Here is a 23,777-nt window from a genome sequence, read left to right as displayed (position 1 = left end):
CTCCCCCTGTGCTGAAATGCACGCAAAGACACACAGTCACACAGGAAGGGAGAAAAACAATTACAAAGGCCACCGCTCTTCCTGTTGCAACGCTGATGATGTCCTTGTCTCAAACTGGGGAAGTTAGAAACTGAAATAGAAATGTTAAGTGTGCCTTTCACCTTTGTCATAAAGCAGTCATAAAAATAAATAAAGGTAATATGTTAAGTCACAGATTCATTATAAGTACGGCAGCTACATGATACACGGTTACGTAATGCCCGAGTTTCAAGCTTTAGGGAGAATTACTCATCACTGTACTCTGTGATTGAACACTGCAGTATTTCCCTTAATCAGCTGAAATGGTATTTTCTTGCCAACTTTGCTTAGCTCTTCCCCAGCCCCTTATTAAACTTTTTTATTGCACTGTTTTCTGCTGCAATCCTTTTAACTGATTCAAATGTATTCTGCTAAATTTATTACCACCCCCACCACCCCATCTCCCTCCATGTCTTCCTTAGCATTCTTTGCTGTGCAAGAATGTATCCAAATGGTTAAAAGTACTAACAGCTTTCTGGGGGGAAAAAAGATTATTTGCATGTGAAGTTTCGCTCCAACTGCTTTAATTAAAGATTGCACTTTGCTGCTTTCTATGTGCATCACTGTAAATCTCAGGGCCCCATCTTTTTCCCCCTTGAGTCAAACAGGGGTGTTGTTTACTGCACAAATACGATTTGTGAAGGTTAGGCTGTACGAATATGCAGATGGTTCACCGTGTATTAATAAAGCCATTGTCCTTGAAGCGGGGGCTTTTCGTTTTATGTTGTGAATGCATGGGCGCGTCTCTGGAATGTGTCTGTTAAAGTATACATTGCGTTCCTCTTTGTATGCACTCAAATTTAAATTTCTGAGCTTTTTCCAAGCAAGAGATGATGATTAACAGCTTTCCACCATTATTAGGCCTGTTTCTTAAAGCTGCAGCTTACTATCAAAGTAAACAAATACTTTCTGAAACACAATTGCTAGTTTTTATGTCATTTGGCCAGAGGGGCCGATGGCGCGATATGGCAGCCTCGTTTCTGTCAGTCTGCCCCAGGGCAGCTGTGGCTACAACTGTAGCTTGCCTCCACCAGTGTGTGAATGTGACAGTGAATGAATAGTGGAATTGTACAGCGCTTTGAGGGCCCCGAAAAGCGCTATATAAATGCAATCCATTATTATTATTATTTGCTAATATTTGAAGCAACACATCACCGTTATATAACACAATCTGTTGGCTTCTGTTGCATATCCGTTTGATGCAGAAAGCTTCTTTTGCATTTCAAGGTGATGCAAACTTTGTTTTACATGTCAGTTTCCATACGGTACGTAAATCCAATTTCAATGTTCACCAGGATCTACTTCCGCATGGGAGGAAGAAGCTTCTCTCAAGTCTCCTTTGTCGTTGTTGTGGGAGTCGCCGGCCACTGAGCTTTCAAGTACAATTTTTAGACGTTTTTGCATCCCGAGCAAAAGGCTGAAACTACAGTCAGGTGTGTAAAAAGACATTTAGCACAATGAATGTGTTTGGATGTTACTTTTACAGGTGACTGTTGAAATGGGAAATTTTGCTAAGGTGCTGTTGTCAACAGAATTGAAGTTGACAGTAACTGTAATTACTTCTTCCACCCAGCTATTAAAATATCCCCAGCTATTGTGACTAACGTTTTTCAGCCATGCACTTAAAGATACCGTGTGGAGTTTTAAGTACTACTCAGTAGTTGTTTTACGTCAGGCTTTACTAGCATTAGTTTGCCAAAAAAGGAAAAACCTAAACAAAGCAGGAAATCTAAACCAATAGAGAAGTACACAGACTCGGTTTATAACTTTTCAAATGTGGCTTGCAGTTGTTTCCACCCTGTCTGACAGATATATATATATACACACACACGCGCACACACACACTTCATGCTGGTGAGCAACACCGAATGTAAACAGTTTGCTTGCCAGAAACCTCCACAGGGCACCTTTAGGTTATGTAGCAAATAGCAACAAATATATGACACCTCTCCAGCACAGTGGTTCTCAAACAGTGACAAAAGGTGTGCACTGAATAAAGTTTTGATAAAGCTTATTCATTCAAGACAAAATTTGTTATACATCCTGATTGTAAATTAAAATAAACGTAGCACATTTATTATTATTCTGCTCCAGGTTTCTTCCTATTAAAAGGTGTTTTTCCTTCCCACGGTCTCTAAGTGTTTGTTCATATAGGGTCGTTTGATTGTTGGGTCTTTACCTTACAATAAAACCACCTTGAGGAGAATGCTGTTGTGATTTGGTGCTAAATAAATAAAACTGCATTGAATTTAACCGAATCATTCAATTCTGCATTAAACCCTTCATCTTATTTTGGTGTGCTAACTTCCAGGTTGTTCCCTGCAGCCAATTTTGTGAACCACTTCCACTCCCCCCCCCCCCAAGTAGGCGTTAAAATAACTGAGTTCAACACAAATGCATAAACTGTATTGTTAACTATGAACTTTACTCAATGCAATATTCCCAGATGTGTTTTTTTTTATAAGAGCAAGCAATTGTAAACATTGGAAATGGTAGAACAAGCAGACTGCTGACACCAACAGAGAGACTTTTCCAAATCTGGAGCTATGACATTGTCCACAGTGTATGATATCATCCTGTCAGGATGTGACGACAAAAAATAATAATAATAATAAAATGTAAGAAAAACCCAAATCAAAACATCCCCCTTTTTGTAAAATCTAGCCGTAGCACTACTGCTGTTCTGATCACACCTCTACCTATGGCACAAGAATCCAATCCAGTGATTGTCTCTGACACGTCTCAAATATTAACATTAGCAGTCAACTTCTTTTTTTCTTCTTTTTTAATCAGTTGGATTTTTTAACCCTTCCTTTAACTAGTTTCACTTTTACAGACAGTATGAAGACTGGAAAACAGATTTTTTTTCTTTTGAACATTCAAAAAATATCCCCAAAACATCCACTTTGAAGTGTCATCATAACAAGATACATGAATTATACAGTAGCTTCTTTTTCCTTTTTTTTTTCCTCTGAAAGTTGCAGCTTTGAGTCAATTGTTCTTAGACGTTGCAGTGTCGAGGTCTAAGGTCCCGTCTGGTGTTCCGGTAAAAAAGAAGTGGTCCTTTTCAACGGAGCTGCAATTGCTCGACTGACGGTACATTCCAAATGCGGCCGATGTAGATCCAGGAACATGGACTTAAAGTAAAGCTTTATTTCCACAAAATAAGGAAATAGCACTCTATGCAAAATTAACATTAAATTAAATGGTCTTTGGTGGTGAGGATGTTTTCACAGTCTGGAGTGTGTCAGTAGTGATTTGCTCAAGTCCTTGGCCTCCCCGGCTGTTCTCACTCTCTCGTAACCTAGAACTGACATGGAGTGGTGGCAGTAGTCTTCCACTTGTTTGATCTGTTGGATGCTGAGCACTGTTCTCCATGCACTTGCAGCTTGTGTGGCATTCCTGGAGGAGACTATAAATGGCTTAGATGAGGAACTGGAGCCACTGGTCATGTTCAAAGCAAACATCTCAATGTCATGGTTGGTAGTGAGGTTGGCAAAGCGGTAGACGCTCCTCAGGGTCTTAACTGGGTTTTCGACCAGGTCTTCGTAACGTACGGCCATGTACTTCCCCTTCAGCCAGCTGGGTGGATTTAAGGCAGTCCTCAAAGTCCTGGAGGTACGGTCACAGATCACCTCCATGGCTCCAATGGAGTGGTAGTCTGAGCCATCCTTCTTGTTAGCTTTGTGCCCGGGGTCCACGAAAGGTATCCGCCGAAGTTTGGGGTCTCTGCTGCGGACCACCTGTAAATTCTCCCGTATCAGGCCGTGTCTGGATTTGATCCTGGAGTTGGCTACTGCCCGTGGGTCTCTAACCAAGTGTATCACCTTCAAATCCAAGGACGGATCCTCCATGAGCGGGGCCAGCACATTTACATCCAATATGCGGACCCCTTTAATGACTATGGTGCTATATTTCAGGCACTCTTCCTCCAACAGTCTAAGGCTTTGAGGGGGACACTTTTTACACACCTTATCATCCACCATCCCCACCACCTCCTTCCTATAGGCTGAGCAGAGGGGATATGAGCACACCACTTTATTGAGGGTGGCCCCAAACAGTCCGAGGGAGGTGAAATTCTTACCTCCCGGGCTGTTGTAAAGTTGGAAAACAGACAGATCACAGCGGTATAAGGAGCTAAGCATGTCCCTGGCCGCCCCTTGCAATGACACGGCATCACCGGGGTACAGTTTCTGCCAGATGTGCCACATTGGCTCATACAAGAAGAACACATCTGCATTTTGATTAAACAGCTCCCCAAAAAAGGAAGAGCCTGACCTCCAGGTGGTCAGCACATAGATAAGCTGCCTCTTCTTAGCCAGCGAGGGTCTGTACAGGAAGCGAATGTCAGATCTGCTCTGATAAGTGGTGCTCCTCATCTGATGATTACACTGCTGCGGCTCCTTAGTCCATTTATAATTAGCCAAGTTAAGCATAGTGAGCACGAGCAGTAACAAATAGGCCATAAATAACACAATCCTCTTCCTGCGTAGCACTTTCATCACGATCCCAGGCTGTGCTATTATCTTGGTATGATTCCTGTATGTTTTAAGCTTCCTTCCAAAGCCTGCATCCTTCTCCCAAGGCGCTGTCAACTTCAGTGGTTGATGATATTGTTTGCCTCGCATCTGTACCCTCGGAGAGTGGCTCTCACCGCTGGACGAAGCTCCTTACATTGACTGTGCACCAACACGCTCGGTAGTGTGTTTATGGGCTGCACCGGGAATTAACACCCAGATGAATTAGGTAATGTATTCGGCACCAGTTCGACAGCCACTAAACGATATAGCTTTTTCACTGCACTGCGCAATGTTCGTCATAGAAATGGCAGAAGAGAGGAGCGTTAAAGTTGTCCATATCAGGCTTTGCAGTGATTCTGTGTTTGGCCCGCGTTCAAAACAAAAACCAAGAAGCCTTCAGCATTGTAACAGACGCCCAGTTTGAGCACGTTCAGCGGAAGCATCCTCGCGCAGTTACCAGCTGGAACATCCTCAGAAATGCGGTGGATTCGGGCGTCGGTCACGATTCCGCGCGACGGGCCGGATCCTCTAAATTACTCCGCAGCTGCCATGATGGAGCAGAGAAACGCTTTTATCCGCAGTTAGGGCTCTTACACGTTTCTCCGTCTCGTTCTTCTGCTCGTCCAACTAATACAAACTGGGCCGATTCAATCTGAATAGCAGGACCAAGACCCGCCCTCCGAGAGAGCGCATTGGAGTGCGACGAGTCGACGCTCGTCAGCCAGCTTACGTCATTGGACCTGCTGCGAGCCTGTCACGTTAATGGTGGCTCCGACAGATCACAGCAACGGTAGATGAGGAGGGCATGGGGGATGGATGGTGGTGGTGCTGTTGTTATGTTTAGGTGAAGTCCACCTCACATTGTCTGAACCGTACTCTAGCCTCTCGTTTCTACACATCTAAAAGCGATTAGCAGTTTTCTGTTTTGTTTTTTGTTCCGTTTTTTCAATATACAACCTATTTTTACTATTTCTTTAATAAAAGTGTTAAGGCCGTGATTGTATTCCAAAGCCGGCCTTTACTTTTCCTTTTACGCACGTCCTCCTCATCGTGTGTGACTGCAAGAGAGAATCAATATTTCAGATTAAATGTATTAGCCCCCCCTCACGACAGCCACAAGAGGGTAGCCTGGGGTTTGTCTTAAAAGCAGCAAAGAAAAACCCTGTTTCATTACAAAAGAGCTATGCACATACCACCGAATCTAATTTTTCAAAAATAGAAACTCTTGAATTTTAAACTGATCTGAGAGTGATGGCCTACAGCATGATTGTAGAGGATGTAATAATTTTTCATTGGACGTGATAGAAACACTCAGCGGCAGTGACAAGCACTCCTCTCAAGTGGAATCAGCTGAAATGGGACATTTGACAGCTGTTCCCCAGGAACTGGAAAGGCCATGATGTTGTATGAAGGGAAACACATGCTCTGCAGATTGAAAATCATCTTTCCTAAGAGGCTTGCCTGTGCGGGATTACAACCTTGAACAAGCGGGGTGGGGAGAGCATAGACTGAATGAATTGAAACCGCTCGAGTCCCTTGACCCTCCCCAGCGAGGAACCTCTAAATATGTAGGGTAATATCCACGTTGTGATTTTACTATACTGTTTCTCATCAAGCCCTGCTCAGATGCTGTGCGTGGTGTGAGTCCTTCTGAAGTGCGACATATTAGGCTTTGTGTTGGCTATACAGTATTTCCTTCCTGTTCTCGGTAACGTGTGCTTTCAATATATCTTCATTTTTATTTTTGTTCTCAGCCAATGCGGGTGTCTACAGCGAAATACCTTTGTGCAGACTGCCCTCTGCTGGAGCATTGAGGTCCCACCCTTCAAAACGAAGAGCAGACTTCCACATCATGAACAAATATATTAATCATACATATGACATAATAATTTCTATTCGTTTTTCAGTGTGCAAGCATATAGATAATAGAGCTTAGTTTAAGAAAAATATTTTAATCTTATTCTTTTATAAGGAAGCTTGTTTTTAATATGAAACCTTTCTGTGCAACCGCTTCATTCCACCTGCATTTTACAGATGTTTATAAAACATAAAACAAAAGCTATATTAGGATTCGGTGCTGTTGGAAAGCAAAGAGCCCGTCATTGAATGTGTTTTTCTTGTATCAAGTCAAATAGTGAAGAGAATAATAAGTGCACGTTTTCCTCCCCGCCCTATTTTCAACATGTATTCACACTGTGACAGAAACCCGCCCAGGAAATTACTTCTGTTTCAGTGCATGGTATTTGTTCTGTTTGGCAGTGGAAGTGCTGAGCGTGGTGAGTAAAGTAATATATTTGTCTCACATCATCAGAAATGTGTGTGGTGATGATTTGCAAGCCGATATTCAATATTCACAAATTTCTTACTTAAAAAAAGAAAGAAACAAAGACCTTTCTACATTTTAGAAGCCAACTGTGTTACAATTATAGAAAAACCAAAGGTCGTCTTTAATGACATCTGATTTAAAACGTAATAATAATAATCTCGGTCTTAACTCGGCCTGCATGAGAGCAGACCATTAATTATCAGTGCTTTATCACTAAGCATGCTGACTCACTGTCACTTCATTATGGCTTATTGAGTTGGATGTGAAGGCTTGTTACATTTTGTGTTTTCTTTTGATTTCACTTGAACTGAATGAAGTACATGTTCCCTAAAACTGTATTCCAGTCCATATTAAACCCTTTCCTTCACTGGTCGCAGCATTTTTTAGCAATATTCTTTGCAGGTTGTTAAAAGTGGGTGGATTGATTCCAATAGCAAAAGTCTCGAAAACTGATAGTATCAGATACTAGTGCGATATGACTTTGTTTCTATCTATCACTGTGTTAAATACTTTTTTGGAAATAAAACGTATATCCAAGAAATCCACTATGAAAAAGGTTTTTTTTTGTTATCACTGTTTACTTCATCTATAGGTTATAGAACATTTAAACAACAGAAGCTGACATAAGGTGCTTTAAACACAGACACGTTTACATTTCAGCATAATTATAAAGAGATTTCACTGAATCAGGATACCAGATGTATTTCCTAACAGTCTGTCACGGATTATATGAGCCCATATGCCGCCATATCCATATCCATGTGCACTGAATGTCACCCATGCATGTCCCAACACAGCATTTCCATCAGGACTTTCACATTACTGCAAGAAGTGACCTGAGCAGGAGCCACAGCCATTGCTGATTTCTGTTTATCTCCCAGTCTTTACCGCTTAGCATACTGTATGTGTGTAGTTCATGCTTCAGAGTCAGCACGTGTGCATGCACTGTCACAGTGAACGCTCACACGCTGTGAATTTACACAGTGTACTGTACACGGCAAAGATGCACTGTTACGTAATCACGGCTTTGCGCCTGCGAAACGATCAAGCAGGTGGAGGAGGAAACATGCGCAGTGCAAACCTCGCCAGCAGCATCAGGACCACTGCGATGCAAGTGAGAAGATGGTGCTTGTAAACACGCCGCGAGAAATGACCGCGTTGTTTCGTCTACTTGCCGTCGCCGTGAACACTTTTTAACCCCACGTTTGAGATCGATGGTGCGAAAAGGGCTACAATAGGCGATATTTTAACCCCGAAAAAAGGGAAAAAGCGAACGCACCGGAGCTGGGACGGTAATGCCAGCGATTACTGGCACTGGTTTAAGTCGGCCGCTTTAAACCTCTGCTGCGCAACTACAGAAGCATTCTTCGCATGTCATCGCATATGACGGGATTTCTCGTGTAATGGTCGTCGGTTTCTAGTGGGATGCACATCAGCGTCTTGCCGTACTCGCTCTCCGTCGTAATGGCAGCTCTGTACCATGGCACGGACGCTTCCTCTCCGGACAAATTCCTGGCCTTGAAAGACGTGAGAGAAGTGAAAGAGGAGACGACTCTGGACGAGAAACTCTTCCTCCTGGCATGCGAGAAAGGTTTGGCTCTTGTTTCGTCTAATTTAATATCTGGGCTGTTGTTCCCTGTTTGCAATGCAATGGGATGTCCGTGCAACACGTGACTACGAGCTGAAGGAAGCTCGTTATTGTGATCATTAGGGATGCTGAAGCTACATGTCTCATGTAGGAGGTAGAGCGCACACGCAGTGACAGCATGGCAGATGTCATACAGGCTCATTTAGCAGCTGGCAAACTACTCAATCATTACAGATCCCCCCACTCCAGTGTATGCCACTCACAGCTGCCCACACTTTGGATACTGTGGTAATTTGCCCAAGGGGCAGTTAATAGTTAAATGTCTGCTCCACTTTAAGTTTCTCTCCCTGGTCTCCTGACTTTTCACAAACCCCAACATGGAAAGTTAATGCAAACAAGCTAAATGCCAGCAAGGCAAGACGTAGACAGTGTAAGTGTAAAATAACAAAGAGGCATGGGTTTTCTCAACTAGTCCCCGTGGCGTGAGAATATTTCATTGATAAGTTAAGAACATTGTACAGGCAGAAGTGTGCTAAGCCAATAACTGCCACTGTGACCATATAAAGTCTCCCTAAACGTGGCCCAGCAACAGAAATTGTCCTTTGAGGGAGATGTTATTGTTACACAAGATTAAGGGTTGCCGCTGGATCTGAGCCTGTTCTCTGAAAGAGCTCGCCTGATAACCGGCGCTGTGTGTTTGTGTCGTTTTGGCACCGCGCTCACACTAATGTTTCGCTTCTTCAAAGGATCCGCCTTTGTGAGAACTTGCCAAGGTGGATCACATTTATGATGTGCTGCTTTGTCCTTGACTTGCTTCTCAGGTGACTACTACATGGTGAAGAAACTGCTGGAGGAGAACAGACACGGCGAGCTCAACATCAACAGTGTGGACGTGCTGGGCCGAGATGCAGTGACCATCGCCATCGAGAACGAGAATCTGGACATCCTTCAGCTGCTCTTGGAGTATGGCTGCCAGGTAACAAGCAAGCACAGACTAGGGGTAAAATAATATACACAAGACATCATTTACATCACTAAAATTGTGCATTTCTTTCTGTGTAGGCAACAGACGCTTTGCTGGTGGCCATAGACTCAGAGGTGGTAGGAGCCGTGGACATTCTCCTTAACCACAGGCCAAGGAGATCTTCTAAGCCCTCTATTGCTGTAAGTCTGCTGTTATTACTCGTTTTCAAGAAAAGAAACACCATTAAGGCAAAAACTTGCTTATCAATTTCTATAATTCACTTACAGTATTTTTTTTTTTAATCCATGCTCTTGTCAGAAACTGATGCAGCGCATCCAGAATCCAGAGTATTCCACCACCATGGATGTGGCTCCAGTCATCCTGGCAGCCCACAGGAACAACTACGAGATCCTGACCATGCTGCTCAAGCAGGACATCTCTCTCCCCCGGCCTCACGCTGTTGGCTGTGAGTGCACGCTCTGCAACGTTAAAAACAAGAAGGACAGCTTACGCCACTCCAGGTACAGTTAACTAGAGCTCACAAAATACTTAAGTGGCACTGACTTTGTGCAGACGAGTGCATTAAGAGCACCAGCGGACTATTTCTTTGCTCAATTACTTTAAATTGGAATAGTCAATACCACTTCTGTTTTGTAGGTGATGTTTTGATTGTTTTGACCCAACAAATCAACCCAGTTTTGCTCCAAGTAAAGTGGCTCTTGTGAAACATTGCAGCCTCTTGTTTCGATGGCAGCATTAGGTTGAAAATCCAGTCTGCTGCTCCTAGAAGTCGATGATTTAATCAACACACTGGGTTTTAGGAATTCTTTAGCCATTTTTTACAGTCCAATGAATGCCCAAAGTATCTTCCTTGTCCCCGAGAGGACTCCTGATTTTCTCTGTTATTGTCAAGCTCGACTGATCTAGCTGTAGAGAGTCGGTATTGGTATTTTACTGAAATACAAAATCAATACAAACTCTAATTTAAGGGAAAACAGCAAAACAGCAGCAGTTCCTCTGGGAAGAAGGAGTACTTGGTTTCTGATACCTTCTCGGACTTGCAGATGAGATTTTGCTGATCTCTTCCGCAGGGGCCTTTATTTTCTCTGTGCAGGGCAGTGTGGCCTCCCACACAGTACACTAAATGAATCACTCTGCAGTTTGGCTGCCAAACAACATAGAGGTGAAAGAAGGTATAAATGAAACAGATAGAGGACTGAATGTTTCTCCTTATTTCTTCTCCCATCTGCACAAGTCTGTCATGTTTCCACCTATCCCCTTTGGGGAGGTTTTAACCGCCTCGTTTCTGTTGATGGTGGTGGGTTAGGTTCCGTCTCGACATCTACCGCTGCCTAGCCAGCCCCTCTCTCATCATGCTGACAGAGGAAGATCCCATACTCAGGGCCTTTGAGCTGAGCGCAGACCTAAAGGAGCTCAGTCTCGTTGAAGTGGAGTTCAGGTAGAGTCAACATGCTGCACATGCATCAGAGCGTTAATCCAATTTCTTTGCCTGTAAACAGATGTAAATACATATAGCGATGCTGTAAATCCTTTCTTTTATAGCCTGAGATTGATAAGAATCTTAACCTTTTAATATCCTCTTATTTGATCTAATTTATTTGCTCTAGAACTGACTATGAGGAACTGGCAAAGCAGTGCAAGATGTTTGCCAAAGACCTGCTGGCTCAGGCTCGAAACTCTCGAGAGCTAGAAGTGATTCTCAACCACACATCCACCGAGGATCATGTTGACAAGAGAGGCTTACTGGAGGAGCGCATGAATCTCAGTCGACTTAAACTGGCCATCAAGTACAACCAAAAAGAGGTTTGCATACATCACTGGGCAGGTAGTAACATACTGTTTACTGCTGAAGACACTCATAAGGTTTCTACAGAGGGCAAAAGGGCAATGTGACTAATAACAAATGAGTCCACCTCCTATTTATTGTTAGAATGGCTGCCCTGATTTGTGACAGATTATAGCAGCAAGAGCGTAAGGGAAGGTTAACAAGTTGGTGGTGAAACCTGCTATGTTGTGTGGTTTGTAGACGGTGGCACTGCCTAAAAAAACAGGAAGCCAAGCTGAAGATGCTCATTTAGAGTGATGAAGAGAGGGAGGATTAGAAATGAGTCCATCAGAGGGACAGCTCGGCTTAAGTTGTTGGAGACAAAGTTAGAGAGAAAAGGCTGAGATGGTTTGAGCATGTGAGGAGGTGGCATAGTGGATATATTGGAAAAAAGTTGACGGTAAAACTGTCAGATAGGAAGAGAAGAAGAAGACCACAGAGAAGAAGAAGAATGTGCAGAGAGCTGATGTGACAGAAGAGGATGCTAGGGATAGAGTAAGAGGGAGGCAGATAATCTCCTGTGACGATCCCTAACGAGTATCAGAAATTTAAAAAAGAAATGTTTATTGGTTCTGTTGCCTAAAGTTAGAAGAGGAGATTGATGCTGCTGTCGTGTTTGTGCGATAAATCTTAAATTGCAGTCTGCAACTGATTAGTAGAGCTTACATTATAAACAGGGGGAAGCAGGTTGGGTGTTGGAGCTATCCACAGCTCATCACACAGCTATTTATTCTTGAGCCAGTCTTTGTGCTAATCTTCTGGCTGTAGCTTCATATTTATTCCAGTGAAATGATCATCAAAGCAAACCCGCGCCCAGAAACCTAAGAATTGTTCTCACGAAATCTTGAACTCTTTCTTCACTTTGCTGATTTTTCGTAAAGTTTTTCTTTTTTCGTATTAAACATCTGTCCACCGATGCTTTAACTGCCGTTCTCTCTTGATGTCCCTTTTACAGTTTGTGGCTCAGTCCAACTGTCAGCAGTTCCTCAACACTGTCTGGTTTGGAGAGATGGCCAGCTACCGACGCAAGCACACCTGTCTAAAAATGGCCACAGTTCTGAGCGTGGCCATGCTTTGGCCTCTCCTTTCTGTCTGCTACCTTCTGGTGCCACGCTCCCGTGTTGGCCAAATAATCCATACCCCTTTCGTTAAGTTCATCATCCACAGCGCCTCCTACTTCACCTTCCTGCTGCTGCTTAACCTGTACTCTCTGGTCTACAACGAGAACAAGAAGAACACGATGGGGCCCGCGCTTGAGATGATTGATTACCTGCTCATCCTCTGGATCATAGGTCAGACTTTTACCCTGTAAATAACGCATAATGCTGTTTCCAGAGGCGTGTCATGCATTATATGTAGTTATTGTGCTTTATATATTTTAGCGCTTTGATAATTTAATACTTATCTATTTCCTAATGCACTTTAAGGAACTAGAACTAGAGTCAAAACCCAGTCCCACAAACTAAAGGTTAATACGGTAACATGGCATGGTTGAGTGAAAATGAGCGCTTCCTGTTATGATCTGGCTAAAGTCCAGTATCCCGTGTCCATAATCACATCAGGCATTACATGACAAACGGCTGTTTCTACACCAAATGACAGAAAGCCCAGCTTGACCGGATTAAATCCGTCAGCCCTGCTTCTAATTGAGCACAATAGAAAAGAAACTGCAGCTTCTTCTTTCCCCCCTGTGGCCCTTCTGAGTGCTGGTATCAATGAACTCAACACACAGCCGTGGAAACATATTCACACATACACCAGCTATCTTTTCAGAAAAAGGGCGGATAGTGACAGCTGGAAATTGACTCTGCCTCTTTACCTTACCCTTCTGCCAAGAAACCATTAACACGGCTGTTTAGTCTCTTTAATGGCTCTGCTTCCGCAGTAGGCATGTTTGTCTCATTGTTGCAAAAAATCCGAGCCACTTCCACCAGAGACAAAGCATCACGACCACAGCATCTAGGTTTCAGCTCTTTCTTTAATAAATCTTCCCAGTAACGTCATGTGACGGGATGTGAAAGGATTTAGAAGCAATTGACATCTATTATTCAATGATATAGTGTTGTGCTGTGCTGTGGGGTAATTGTCAGTTTAGTTTGTACACTGCAGGATTGACATGAGTTTTTCAGTCATTAGATAAGAAGCGTAATAGGGTTTTCCATGGGCTACAATAGCCCACTAGAGGGAGAACATTTCCTTAAGCATTGCAAAAGAGCAGCATCAAAGATAAACTTTGCATTTTTTTTTCTAATGGTTGCGTCATTTTGAAAACAGCCTAAACTCCAAGGCGAGAGGCAATGGTGTACAGTATCCCTGCAGCGTCAACACGTCACCCAAGATGAGTTAAATGAGAGGAATGAGATTACTAACGGTTACCGTTCTCAGACAGCCTCCTGCCTTATGTTATCAGAATGGGAAGGGGAGTTCTTAGAGTTGCAACACTTTTTTGTTTTTTCTTTTTCCTCTCCATTGTTTGCTTTCCCTCTTCCTATCATCTTTCTCCTCTTCCCTCCATCCTGGTATTCCCCTGGGCCAGAGGCCTCACGTTAATGGGAAACTCAGAACTGTAACAGTTTCTGAATCAAGGCATAAGAAAATCCGACTGAACATTAACTTGCACCTGGAGTAATTTTTTTTATTCCTTTTGTACATTTAGAATTGATGAAATACCATTTAAACACAAAAAGACGCTAACCCATCTTAATTAAATTCCACGCACCTCCCTAAATCCCACAGATGACACATTTTCAGCACATTAATCTCTTGATTTCTGTGTCTCACACATTCCTGTTTCCCCCGGGCTCTCTCTGTGAGATGACTGATGGCTGAGCCTTGAAGGGATTTTAAAATGTTGTGGATGACATCCTTTTTCCAGTGGTGGGTGTGTGTGTATACGTCTGTGTGTACGTGGTAATGGTGGATTCTTCCCCCCCCCCCCTATAGGAATGGTGTGGTCAGATGTGAAGCGTCTGTGGTATGAGGGGCTGGAAGACTTTCTGGAAGAGTCTAGGAACCAGCTGAGTTTTGTGATGAACTCCCTCTACTTAGCCACCTTTGCTCTGAAGATTGTTGCTCATAGCAAGGTACAGACACATAGCACACACTCCTTACATTTAATGGATAGATAATTAGATTTAAGGTTTCGTGGAATAACGCTTGTGCATATTAACGCTACACTCCAGGGAGGTGTTTTCATCTGTTGTTTCAATTAGATCTCAGATCAAGTTGAAAGCTGGGCAAAGCTATTCTAGGAATTGAGCTTTCTAATGCACCATTAAGACTGATAAAAGTGTAATGTGCCTCACCTAAGGCAGTAAACGGAGCACAGACCACACACAGCCAAACAGTTTTGAAATAGAGGTCTAACTTCTGTTTAGAGTTCTCGTTTCATGTCTTTAAGTAGTCTTCAGGAATAGTTCTCCAGGCTTCTTGAAGGACATTCAAAGCTCTTCTTTTGGGTGTTGGCTTCCTTTTGTTCTGTTCTCTGTCAAGACAATCCGACAGTGCTTCAATTATGTTGAGGTCTGATTTAAGGGAGGTCAGTTCATAATTATGTGGGTTTCCTACCCAGGTATTCGTTTACTCCCTTCTTTAAAAATGGTGTCTTGGCAGCCAACTTTTCATTGGGGCCATTTCTGATGAGATTTTGGCTAACAGTAAATGGTCCAGTAGATTAAGGTCCTGTTTTAGGTCTTTTGCTGGATGTTTTCCTCTTTTTTAAGAACTGTTCATCTGCATTATATAAATACTTCTTTTCTTCTCCACTTGGCTCAAGACTTGCATAGTGCTGTCCTTTGGAAAAATAATGCCTTCTATGACATTTAAAGACGGTGACAGTACATTCAGATATGTATCTTTCTCTGAATCTCTTTGCTTTGATCTGCAGTTTAAAGATCAGGAGCAGAACAGGAAGGACTGGGATGCCTTCCATCCCATCCTGGTGGCCGAGGGACTGTTTGCCTTTGCCAACGTTCTTAGTTACCTGCGACTTTTCTTCATGTACACCACGAGCTCCATACTGGGCCCTCTACAGGTAGGAAAACAGTTGGAATATACATTAAAGTAGCTGTGAGTGTTTTGTAGAGAGGCTTGATTCTCACTCAGTGCAAGCAGGCAACAACGAGATATGACTGCGATCCCTGAGGGTTTTAAGTGATATATCTGTAAAGCCCTTTAATGAGAAAAAAATGGCCTTATAGTTATGCAATGATTATAAAACTGCTTCGCCTATTTATTTATTTCTTTATTTTATCTTTGTCCCGGACGCCACACACACACACACCACCCACTCTCTTCCTCTGTTAGTGGATGTGAACACTGCAGGGCGAGCCAACTCTAAGCATCACACCAGCTGTGCTCAGCATAACCATCATCATAAGCATTAAGTATAAGCACAGTGAAGTGAGGCAGCAGATTAATGTGTTCTGCTCTGATAATGCGCACATAATAAACTGAAAAAGGATTTGCAGCTTATTTACCATGTACATCGCCATACTGCTATCATCTAAATGAATGACTGCCTTCACAGTTGATTTATTTAAGTATGTGCAATCTATACGATTTTGGCTGCATGGGAATAAATGCAGAGCGGAGAAGGGAAGCTCTTATTAAATACACTTGTGGGATGTTTTTTTTTTCTTTTCAAATCAAAATTGGATTTATTGTCTGACATTTCTGACAAGGAACATCTCTTATAGAAAATATATCAATGGAGCACTGTGGAAAATATCCAAGTGAAAAATATTCACTAAGCTTCCCGAAGCCTGGAAAAGCTGCACTGGATTCTCTTGATTAGCCTGTTTTAGCTTATAATGCCAAACATTAGTTTAGAATTAGCTTGCATTTTCTTGCCATTTGCAAAAGGTTATAGATGTTATTAGCCAAGTAGTGTTACTTTTGTCTGTGAAGATTAAAAAAAAATCAAAATGACTTCATTTGAATATTGGAGATTTCTTTGTAGCTTCAGAGAAGCCAGAAGTCTGCTTTGCATATTTTCTACTCAGGCGCCATAGATGTCCCTTTTTATCATATCAGGTTTTATATTATTATCCAGCTGGCAGAGGGAAATCATGAAGCCTGCCATTATCTGAATTTTTGTTAGCAAACGTGAGGTTCATTTTTCCCAATGTGTGACTTTTAAAGCGTAAAGAACTCTTGAGGTGCGCAGTGAGGTCAGTCCTTCCTGTCATTATTTCGAGGTGCTGTTTGTGGTTGACTTATAAAACAGTCAGGGTGCTCTGTAGCTTTTTAATGAGCATTTTTCAGCTACGCTCTTCCTGCTTCACTCTCGTTTTTTTTCTTCTCGCCCTTCTTCTTCACTCTGTGACATAACTGTCTGGCTTGACAGGATGGAAAATCAGCTTTGAAAATACACTTGGTTTGGTTTGGTTGGCGTGTTCGCAGCCGTACTCGCACTCACGTGGCAGACACACCTCTCCTCTAATGCACACGCACCCACACATTTCCACACTCCTGTGATATCTGGCATGCTAGGATTCAGTCCAGTCGTACTCAGGCATGGACACACACACAGACAGTGAGTCAATACTATGTGGGTTGGAATAATGAATGTTTCTCTCATTCTGTCCGCCCTGAAGAGGCCAGCTCATATTTCCGGTAGGTATTGCCCCCAACTGAGTTTGGAAAGAGTGACTGAAAGTGGGAGTATGCGTCTGTGGTGTGGGTCTATCACGGCCCAGACTTAACCTCACTGACATCATTAATGTGCCATAGGCTAACTGAGAGTCAGCTGGGCTATTTGAGTGTGTGTAAGAGAAATAGAAATAAGTCATGCTAAATGTATACGGATTAACTTTAGATGTTGTAAGCAAGGATTAAATTGAACTGAGTCTGTCTCCTAAACGTACAGCTTGTGAAATACTTTCAGATTCTGTTTCCATTAAGGAAACCTAAGGCTTGATCAGCTCCAGGTGTGTGTGATGATCTTCAGGTGTGGCCAGCCACCTGACAGGGCCACACCCACCAGGCCTGACTGAACCCCAGAACTCAGCCACACACACACACACACCTATCACACAAGCATAGAAAAAACACACGGACAGCAGCACAGTGCAGCACACATATCTACAAGATATATAAAAGTCCATAACTGTTCATGGACCCTGGGTCACTCATGACACTATATTTAACATTAACAGTTTTCTGGGCCCAAAACAGCTGAGCTGCTGCACAGATTTCACAGTTTCTGCAGTGAAATCAACAGGAACAAATCTCAGGATGAATCCAGCAACAGCAAAGCTGTAGCTTCCTTTTTATTTACTTTACTACATTTGGTTTAGCTGCAAAGCTGTTTTTGTTGCGGGAATGTCAGTGTTTACTGAAACTAGACTGCTATTGAAACTAGAATGGTATATGGCTGTTTGAATTGGCTACTCAGTAGAGACCCACCAACATAGTCTTCTGCCCGCTGTGAAGTAGGTGAATCCTGACCTGACTAAATGAGGCCTCATACACTTCCATGTCGTGGACATCTCCAGACTGTGTGGAGTTGGCATTTTCTCCCTGTGCCCACTCTGGCTTCCTGCCACACTCCAAAAATGCATTTGTTAGGTGGAATGGAAATTGTTAATTGATTGTATGTGTTAATGTGGGCTTTCAGTGGCTGCCTGTTTCTCTGTATCAGCCCTCTGATGTGCTGTGACCTGCTCAGAGGGTACCCTGCCTTTTCCCCTGTGACAGCTAGAATAGGCTCCAGCCTCAGGAACCCAAAATTGAACAAGCAGTTGAGAAAATGGATGGATAAATAGATGCATTTAATTTTCACTCTCTAAATTAAATAACATAAAATTTCCTCTCATTATCTAACAGTGCTGCATTGAGTATCTTTGGTTAGATTTATTTGAGGTATGCATTAGACCTCCTCCAGTCACGGTGAGGAGGTAATACCCTGCTATATTTCTGTTCTGTTTGTACAGTAACCAGTTTAGGATATCTGTCAGGCAGGGAGCACCCACATCTCCTAAATCAGATGTGTACAAAGTGGCAGATGAATACACTGGGGGAATAAATCACCCGAACAGACCAAACTTTCTCAAATAGACTCCCTGGGTTCCAGCACAAACTCTGTACTCACCATTCATCAAACATCATGATTCGTCATGCAGCCAGAATGGTTTTCTCTTACACTGGACACTTTATATGTGTTTGTGTTTTGCAAGGGTAGGAGTGTGTTCTGACCTTGTTTGACCATCTCGAGGTCCTTATAAACAGATATGCGGCACAAGCCTGTAAATAGTGGGTTTCCAATGCTTTAAGAAGATTTCTGTGTTCTCGTCCTCTCTCTGGCTTCCTCCGTGTTTGTCTCTGTGTTTCTTCAGGTAGGTTGAGAGAACTCTAGCAGCCAGAATAAGTAGGTTTTCTTCCTCTTCCCTGAGGAACCACTACTAAATCTGAACATGGGTGAAAAAACACGCTAAGAGTGGTCAGAGAGTGGTGAAGCAGTGCGAGCATGCGTCTTTCTAAAGTCTGAATGGCTTTGAAAAGAAGTACTAGAGTAAAAATTCAGTATACAAAGTAGAAACGAATTCTGCTGGACTGTTGTTGAATTTAAATGTACTACAGTGTTACTTTTACATAATTTACACTTTCTGTGACATTTTAAAAATCAGAGAGTTGCACTCTAATATATTGTAATTGTAAGTGTGTCTAATTAATGTGTAGTTGGGCTTTTAATATATCACAGTCCAGTTGCACAAAAGTTATTTGATTAGAGAACATAGAAAATCTAGTTTATCAAATCTTCTAAGTCTCTAGCATTACCCAGACTTTCAATAAACTTGATTGATTGGTGTTTTAAAGGGAGATCTAGTTAGCACAGAGAATGTGATACTGCAATATCTTGGTTGTTTTCATTTCAGGCCAGTGTTGTTCAGATCAGACATTAAGCAGAGTCAAGTTTAATCCAATCCAGCTGCTTAAAGGCTGATGAAGATTATTGAGATTTCTTTGAGAAAGCTGTTAGAGCAAGCAGCACAAGATTAACGGGAAAATGTTAATCTCTCGCTAGATCTCCATGGGACAAATGCTGCAGGAGTTTGGAAAGTTTTTGGGCCTCTTCCTGCTTGTGTTATTCTCCTTCACCATTGGACTCACCCAGCTCTATGGAAAGGACCAGAAAGATAAGGAAAACAATCCACCCAAGGACTGCGGGGGCATCTTCTGCGAGCAGCAGAGCAACGACGCATTCCACACGTATGGGCAAACCTCATTCTGTCATTTTGGACAGCGATGGCGTCAATGACTGTTTAGTGTATATGTTGAGGGATGTTGGAGGTTATATAAAACCTTTATATATGTTTTTATCCTTTATATATGTTTATATGCATACATGATCTTTATATACTGTAAAATTAGATCATAACATTGAAAGAGACAGCAAAGTGTGGGAGCACTTTAACAGTTATGCAGCACAGGCTTTATTCAGTACTGTGAAGTCTAAGCACAAGGGTGCTTTCTTCAGAGCTAAAAAAAATAGATAAGTCAACATAGTTTAAAAAGCCTATGAGGCACTGCAAATGCATATGAAAGGACTGTTATAAAAATAAACACTGTGTAGCTCATACATTCTTCAATTCATGTACATGGAAAACACTAATTTAGACAGAATTTGGACAGAAACTAAACAGTGATTTTTAACATAAGCAGGGACAAATGTTAATAGTACAAATAGTGTGCTTAAATAAATACAAGAAATACACAGAAATCTATACAATACATAGAGTAAAACTTGTAAATGTTACAATTCAAGTCAGATTTTTAGGAGAAAATTGCAGCACAAGCTGTGAAGATGAGACAAGACATCCGAAGCATCACAAGAAAACTCTCCCTCGCCTTCCATCTTCATGTAAAAGTATAAAAACAAAAATAACTGATAGGTTACGTGACGCATAATCCTTTTTTTTTTTTTTTTGAAAGTAGTCTTTTATGTAATTGTGCACATTACACCTTTTTTACAGATGAGTAAGCACATCTGTGTTCCCTGGAAGCTTTGTAAATCTTATTACGCTCTGAAGTAGTCGGTCATGTGCAGGTTGTGTAATGAAGTCTGCACAGCAGTCAGATTGCTCATGTCTCTCTCTGCTTGCTTTTCTCTTTTGACATTTTGTGCATCGGAGCACACCTCAGTTTAGAGCGGCTTAACAACAAATCATTTAAATCCTACATTCAGTTAAAAAATTTAAAACAAAGGAGAAATTGTTTTGCATTTGAAGTGACACATTTCAGAAAATTTGGCACATGATCCTACTTAAATCACATGTTAACAACCCCTAAACTGACTAATTGTTGCACTTTAGAATTGTGTTTGTTTTTTAATGCCTGCAGGCCCAAAGATAATGACCACTGAATATTGGTTTTCAGACATTTTCATTGTGTGCAGAGATTTCTCCAGATTCTCTTAATCTTCTAATAAAGTGATATATGTAGGTACTTGAATCTGCATGCCCCCTAGCATTTTTACAATAAGAAATGCTATTCTTAAAATATTTCCCCACATAGTGCTTCAAAGAGTCCTGAACCCTTCCTCGTTTTTATGAAAGACTTTCTAGGGAGCTCTTTTTATGTAAATGTAGGTTTGTATTTATTTCTCAACTTTTTTTGGAGACAGGGTTGTATGTTTAAACCTGACCTGCACACGTACTAGCTTCGTCTCTTTTGCAGATTTATGGGGACCTGCTATGCACTGTTCTGGTACATCTTCTCCCTGGCACACGTTGCACTCTTCGTCACCCGCATCAGCTACACAGAGGAGCTGCGCTCTTTTGTCGGCGCCATGATCATAGGCACCTACAACATCGTGGTGGTTATTGTGCTGACCAAGCTGCTGGTGGCCATGCTCCATAAAAGCTTCAGGCAAATTGCTGTAAGTGTAAATAAGTTTTGGCGCTGATGGTCTCAGTGCTGCCACGGGCAGTTTGAATTTGTCCTGGCATTGAAATCTCCGACGGTTTTCGTTTACTGTTAAGGTTTAATTTTCCTCAAAGTAGCCCTGAATTGTTCCACAGATGTTAGCTACTTTCTTTCCTTGGAACCGCTCTTTGCGGCCTGCTTGATTTCGATTGCAATAAGTGCAACTTATCTTTCACAAAAATCTGTTCCCCTAAGTTTCCACTGTGTGGTGGTTTTGCATTTTCAACATTCCTCCTGTAAAACTGTGTGTGAAAGTTTAAATGCATGAAAGTTTTCCAACATTCCTTCGTTCTTAAGTGTTCTTATTGGCTTTTGGACTCCTGTAGAATCACGAGGATAAAGAGTGGAAGTTTGCCCGGGCCAAATTGTGGCTCAGCTACTTTGATGACAAGTGCACGCTGCCTCCACCCTTAAACATCCTCCCTTCTCCAAAGACTGTCTGCTACTTGGTGACCAGCCTGAGCAAGTGGATCTGTTCACACACCTCGAAGGGCAAAGTGAAGAGACAGAACAGTCTGAAGGTGAGAGATAAACAATATTGTAAAAGTTTGATTCAAACCCATCTTCTAATCTTCAACAAATGACCCTCTGTGTTAATGCTGTCCTTACAGGAGTGGAAGAACCTGAAGCAGAAGCGGGATGAGAACTACCAGAAGATCATGTGCTGTCTAGTTCACCGCTACCTGACCTCCACCCGGCAGAAGATGCAAAGCACAGACCAGGCTACGGTGGAAAATCTGAACGACCTTCGCCAAGACCTGTCAAAGTTTCGCAATGAGATGAGGGACCTGTTGGGTTTCCGGACCTCCAAATATGCCATGTTCTACCCAAGGAGCTAAAAAAAAGACTTGTTATTCTTTCCCCTCCTGTCCTCTTGACAAAATCTTTGCTTCTTGTTTATCTGGGCTGCTGTGTGACCCGAGCATGTGCAAAAAAAAAAAAAAAAAATAGAAAGAAAAAAATACTCTGCTCTTTTGAGTCACAGAGGCTATTAAACCTCACTTTAAGCCTGGAACTTAACTAGACAAATATGTATCCTCCACCAAAGCCTCCAGACTCAGGCCTCCTATCTATTACTCAGCTATGTAACCTTTTTTGTAAATAAAAAAAGCCATTGTTTTCAATAGATAAATAAAGATTTAAGAAAAAAACACACACTGGATATTTCATGGCTTTTTTCGTTTTGGCTGCAACAGGTCTGAAAGCAAAACTATTCAGCCAATCCCCGAGCTGTCCGCTCCACGAGAGAGTTGCGCTACAAACACCTCATCCATTCTGATGCTTAGCAGAGCGTGTTTGCCTCGACCGCTCTAAACAGACCCGATATTATGTGGCATTCTCCCAGGTGAAAAGTCTTACACAAAAAGAGGAACAATCTAAAGTGGTGAAAGCGTTTTATTTGGACAGATGACAAAAATAAAATATAAATAATATTATTAAAGTTTTTTCCATAAGAAAATAGTTTTCATTTCATACCTTTGCTTCTAAAAAAAGACACTAAGAAAATATCATAATGACGATGATGCTCGAGAAAAAAGCTTCAGCAAATAAGCTCCTCGCTTGGTTGGCGTGAAACCAGAAGAACTGAAAGAATATTGCATGTATAAAATATTGCACATTAAATCACCACAATTAACATTTCCAAACCTGCCCATTAAAACCGAACTTGGGAATTTAATGGCAGGTGCTAAACCATCATTAAAGCTACGACAAATAGCTGCAACAAATCCCCCCTGTGGATATTAAGCTTGTTAAATTAATGACTGGTCCGCCAAACTGACATCTTTATTTAATGCATCAGCCCCATCCTTTATTCACATTGTATTCAAGAGCCTCAAAGGGTAAAACTGAAAGGCAGAATATGGAATACTCTGAGGAAAACTGCCACTATGGAATGCCAGAACAGATGTGCATGCACACCGAATTTTTAAAATATGAATAATGTTTATCTTATGAAACATTATAATAAATTGGTGTTCTGCCTATTTCAGACACCGGTGACTGGGGTCAGTTTAATCCTGTGCTAGAATCATGACATGAATGCGAAAACCTCGAGTAATTGAAGACAGATGGGAATTTCTCCGTGTCTTGTTTGTTCTGTAATCATCCAATTTACAGTCATGGTAAAAAAAAAAAAAGAGAGAGAGAGAGAGAGAAAGAAAAACGAACAAAAAAAGTAAAGTACACTCACTTTGACTTCTAAGGTTTTATGTATCAGGACATAATAAAAACCACCTGCTCCTTAGCAGGGCTCAAAATCAGATTCAGATGGACTACAAAACATGACATATTACACAAAAACTAACCCTTAAATGCAGAAGCAGTATGTACACCCTTACTGCTTACATGTGAGTTAAGATGCCAATGAGGAGAAAGCAGCTGCTAACCAATGCATTCGATGAACTGATCGTCATCGAGTGTGAGCCCCTATGTGACACGCAAGTTTTGGCAGTTTTCTATTGTCTGGTGTCTTCAGCTGTGTGTTAACACAAAGCCAAAGAGGAAAGACATCAGCGATGATCTTAGAG

General features: G+C 41.9%; 2 protein-coding genes across 2 annotated transcripts; one reads left to right on the top strand and one right to left on the bottom strand.

The window, feature by feature from the left end:
* Nucleotides 1–2,975: 2,975 nt before the first annotated feature.
* chst2b (carbohydrate (N-acetylglucosamine-6-O) sulfotransferase 2b) lies at nucleotides 2,976–4,879 on the bottom strand. The gene has a single exon (XM_085362302.1). The coding sequence runs from the start codon at nucleotides 4,704–4,706 to the stop codon at nucleotides 3,309–3,311; it is 1,398 nt and encodes a 465-aa protein (XP_085218428.1). The 5' UTR covers nucleotides 4,707–4,879; the 3' UTR covers nucleotides 2,976–3,308.
* Nucleotides 4,880–8,349: 3,470 nt separating this feature from the next.
* Nucleotides 8,350–22,088, top strand: trpc1 (transient receptor potential cation channel, subfamily C, member 1). Its single transcript, XM_085362301.1, has 13 exons — nucleotides 8,350–8,515; nucleotides 9,334–9,488; nucleotides 9,575–9,676; nucleotides 9,795–9,997; nucleotides 10,804–10,935; nucleotides 11,105–11,300; nucleotides 12,278–12,614; nucleotides 14,266–14,405; nucleotides 15,209–15,355; nucleotides 19,349–19,533; nucleotides 21,001–21,202; nucleotides 21,576–21,770; nucleotides 21,861–22,088. The coding sequence occupies exons 1-13, from the start codon at nucleotides 8,350–8,352 to the stop codon at nucleotides 22,086–22,088; spliced, it is 2,388 nt and encodes a 795-aa protein (XP_085218427.1).
* Nucleotides 22,089–23,777: the final 1,689 nt, after the last annotated feature.

This window comes from Diplotaxodon limnothrissa, linkage group LG9 (genome assembly GCF_057381915.1).
Source record: "Diplotaxodon limnothrissa isolate DT_005_m linkage group LG9, D_limnothrissa_male_GT1.1, whole genome shotgun sequence".
NCBI lineage: Eukaryota > Metazoa > Chordata > Actinopteri > Cichliformes > Cichlidae > Diplotaxodon > Diplotaxodon limnothrissa.
This window is presented reverse-complemented; position numbering and strand designations above follow the sequence as displayed.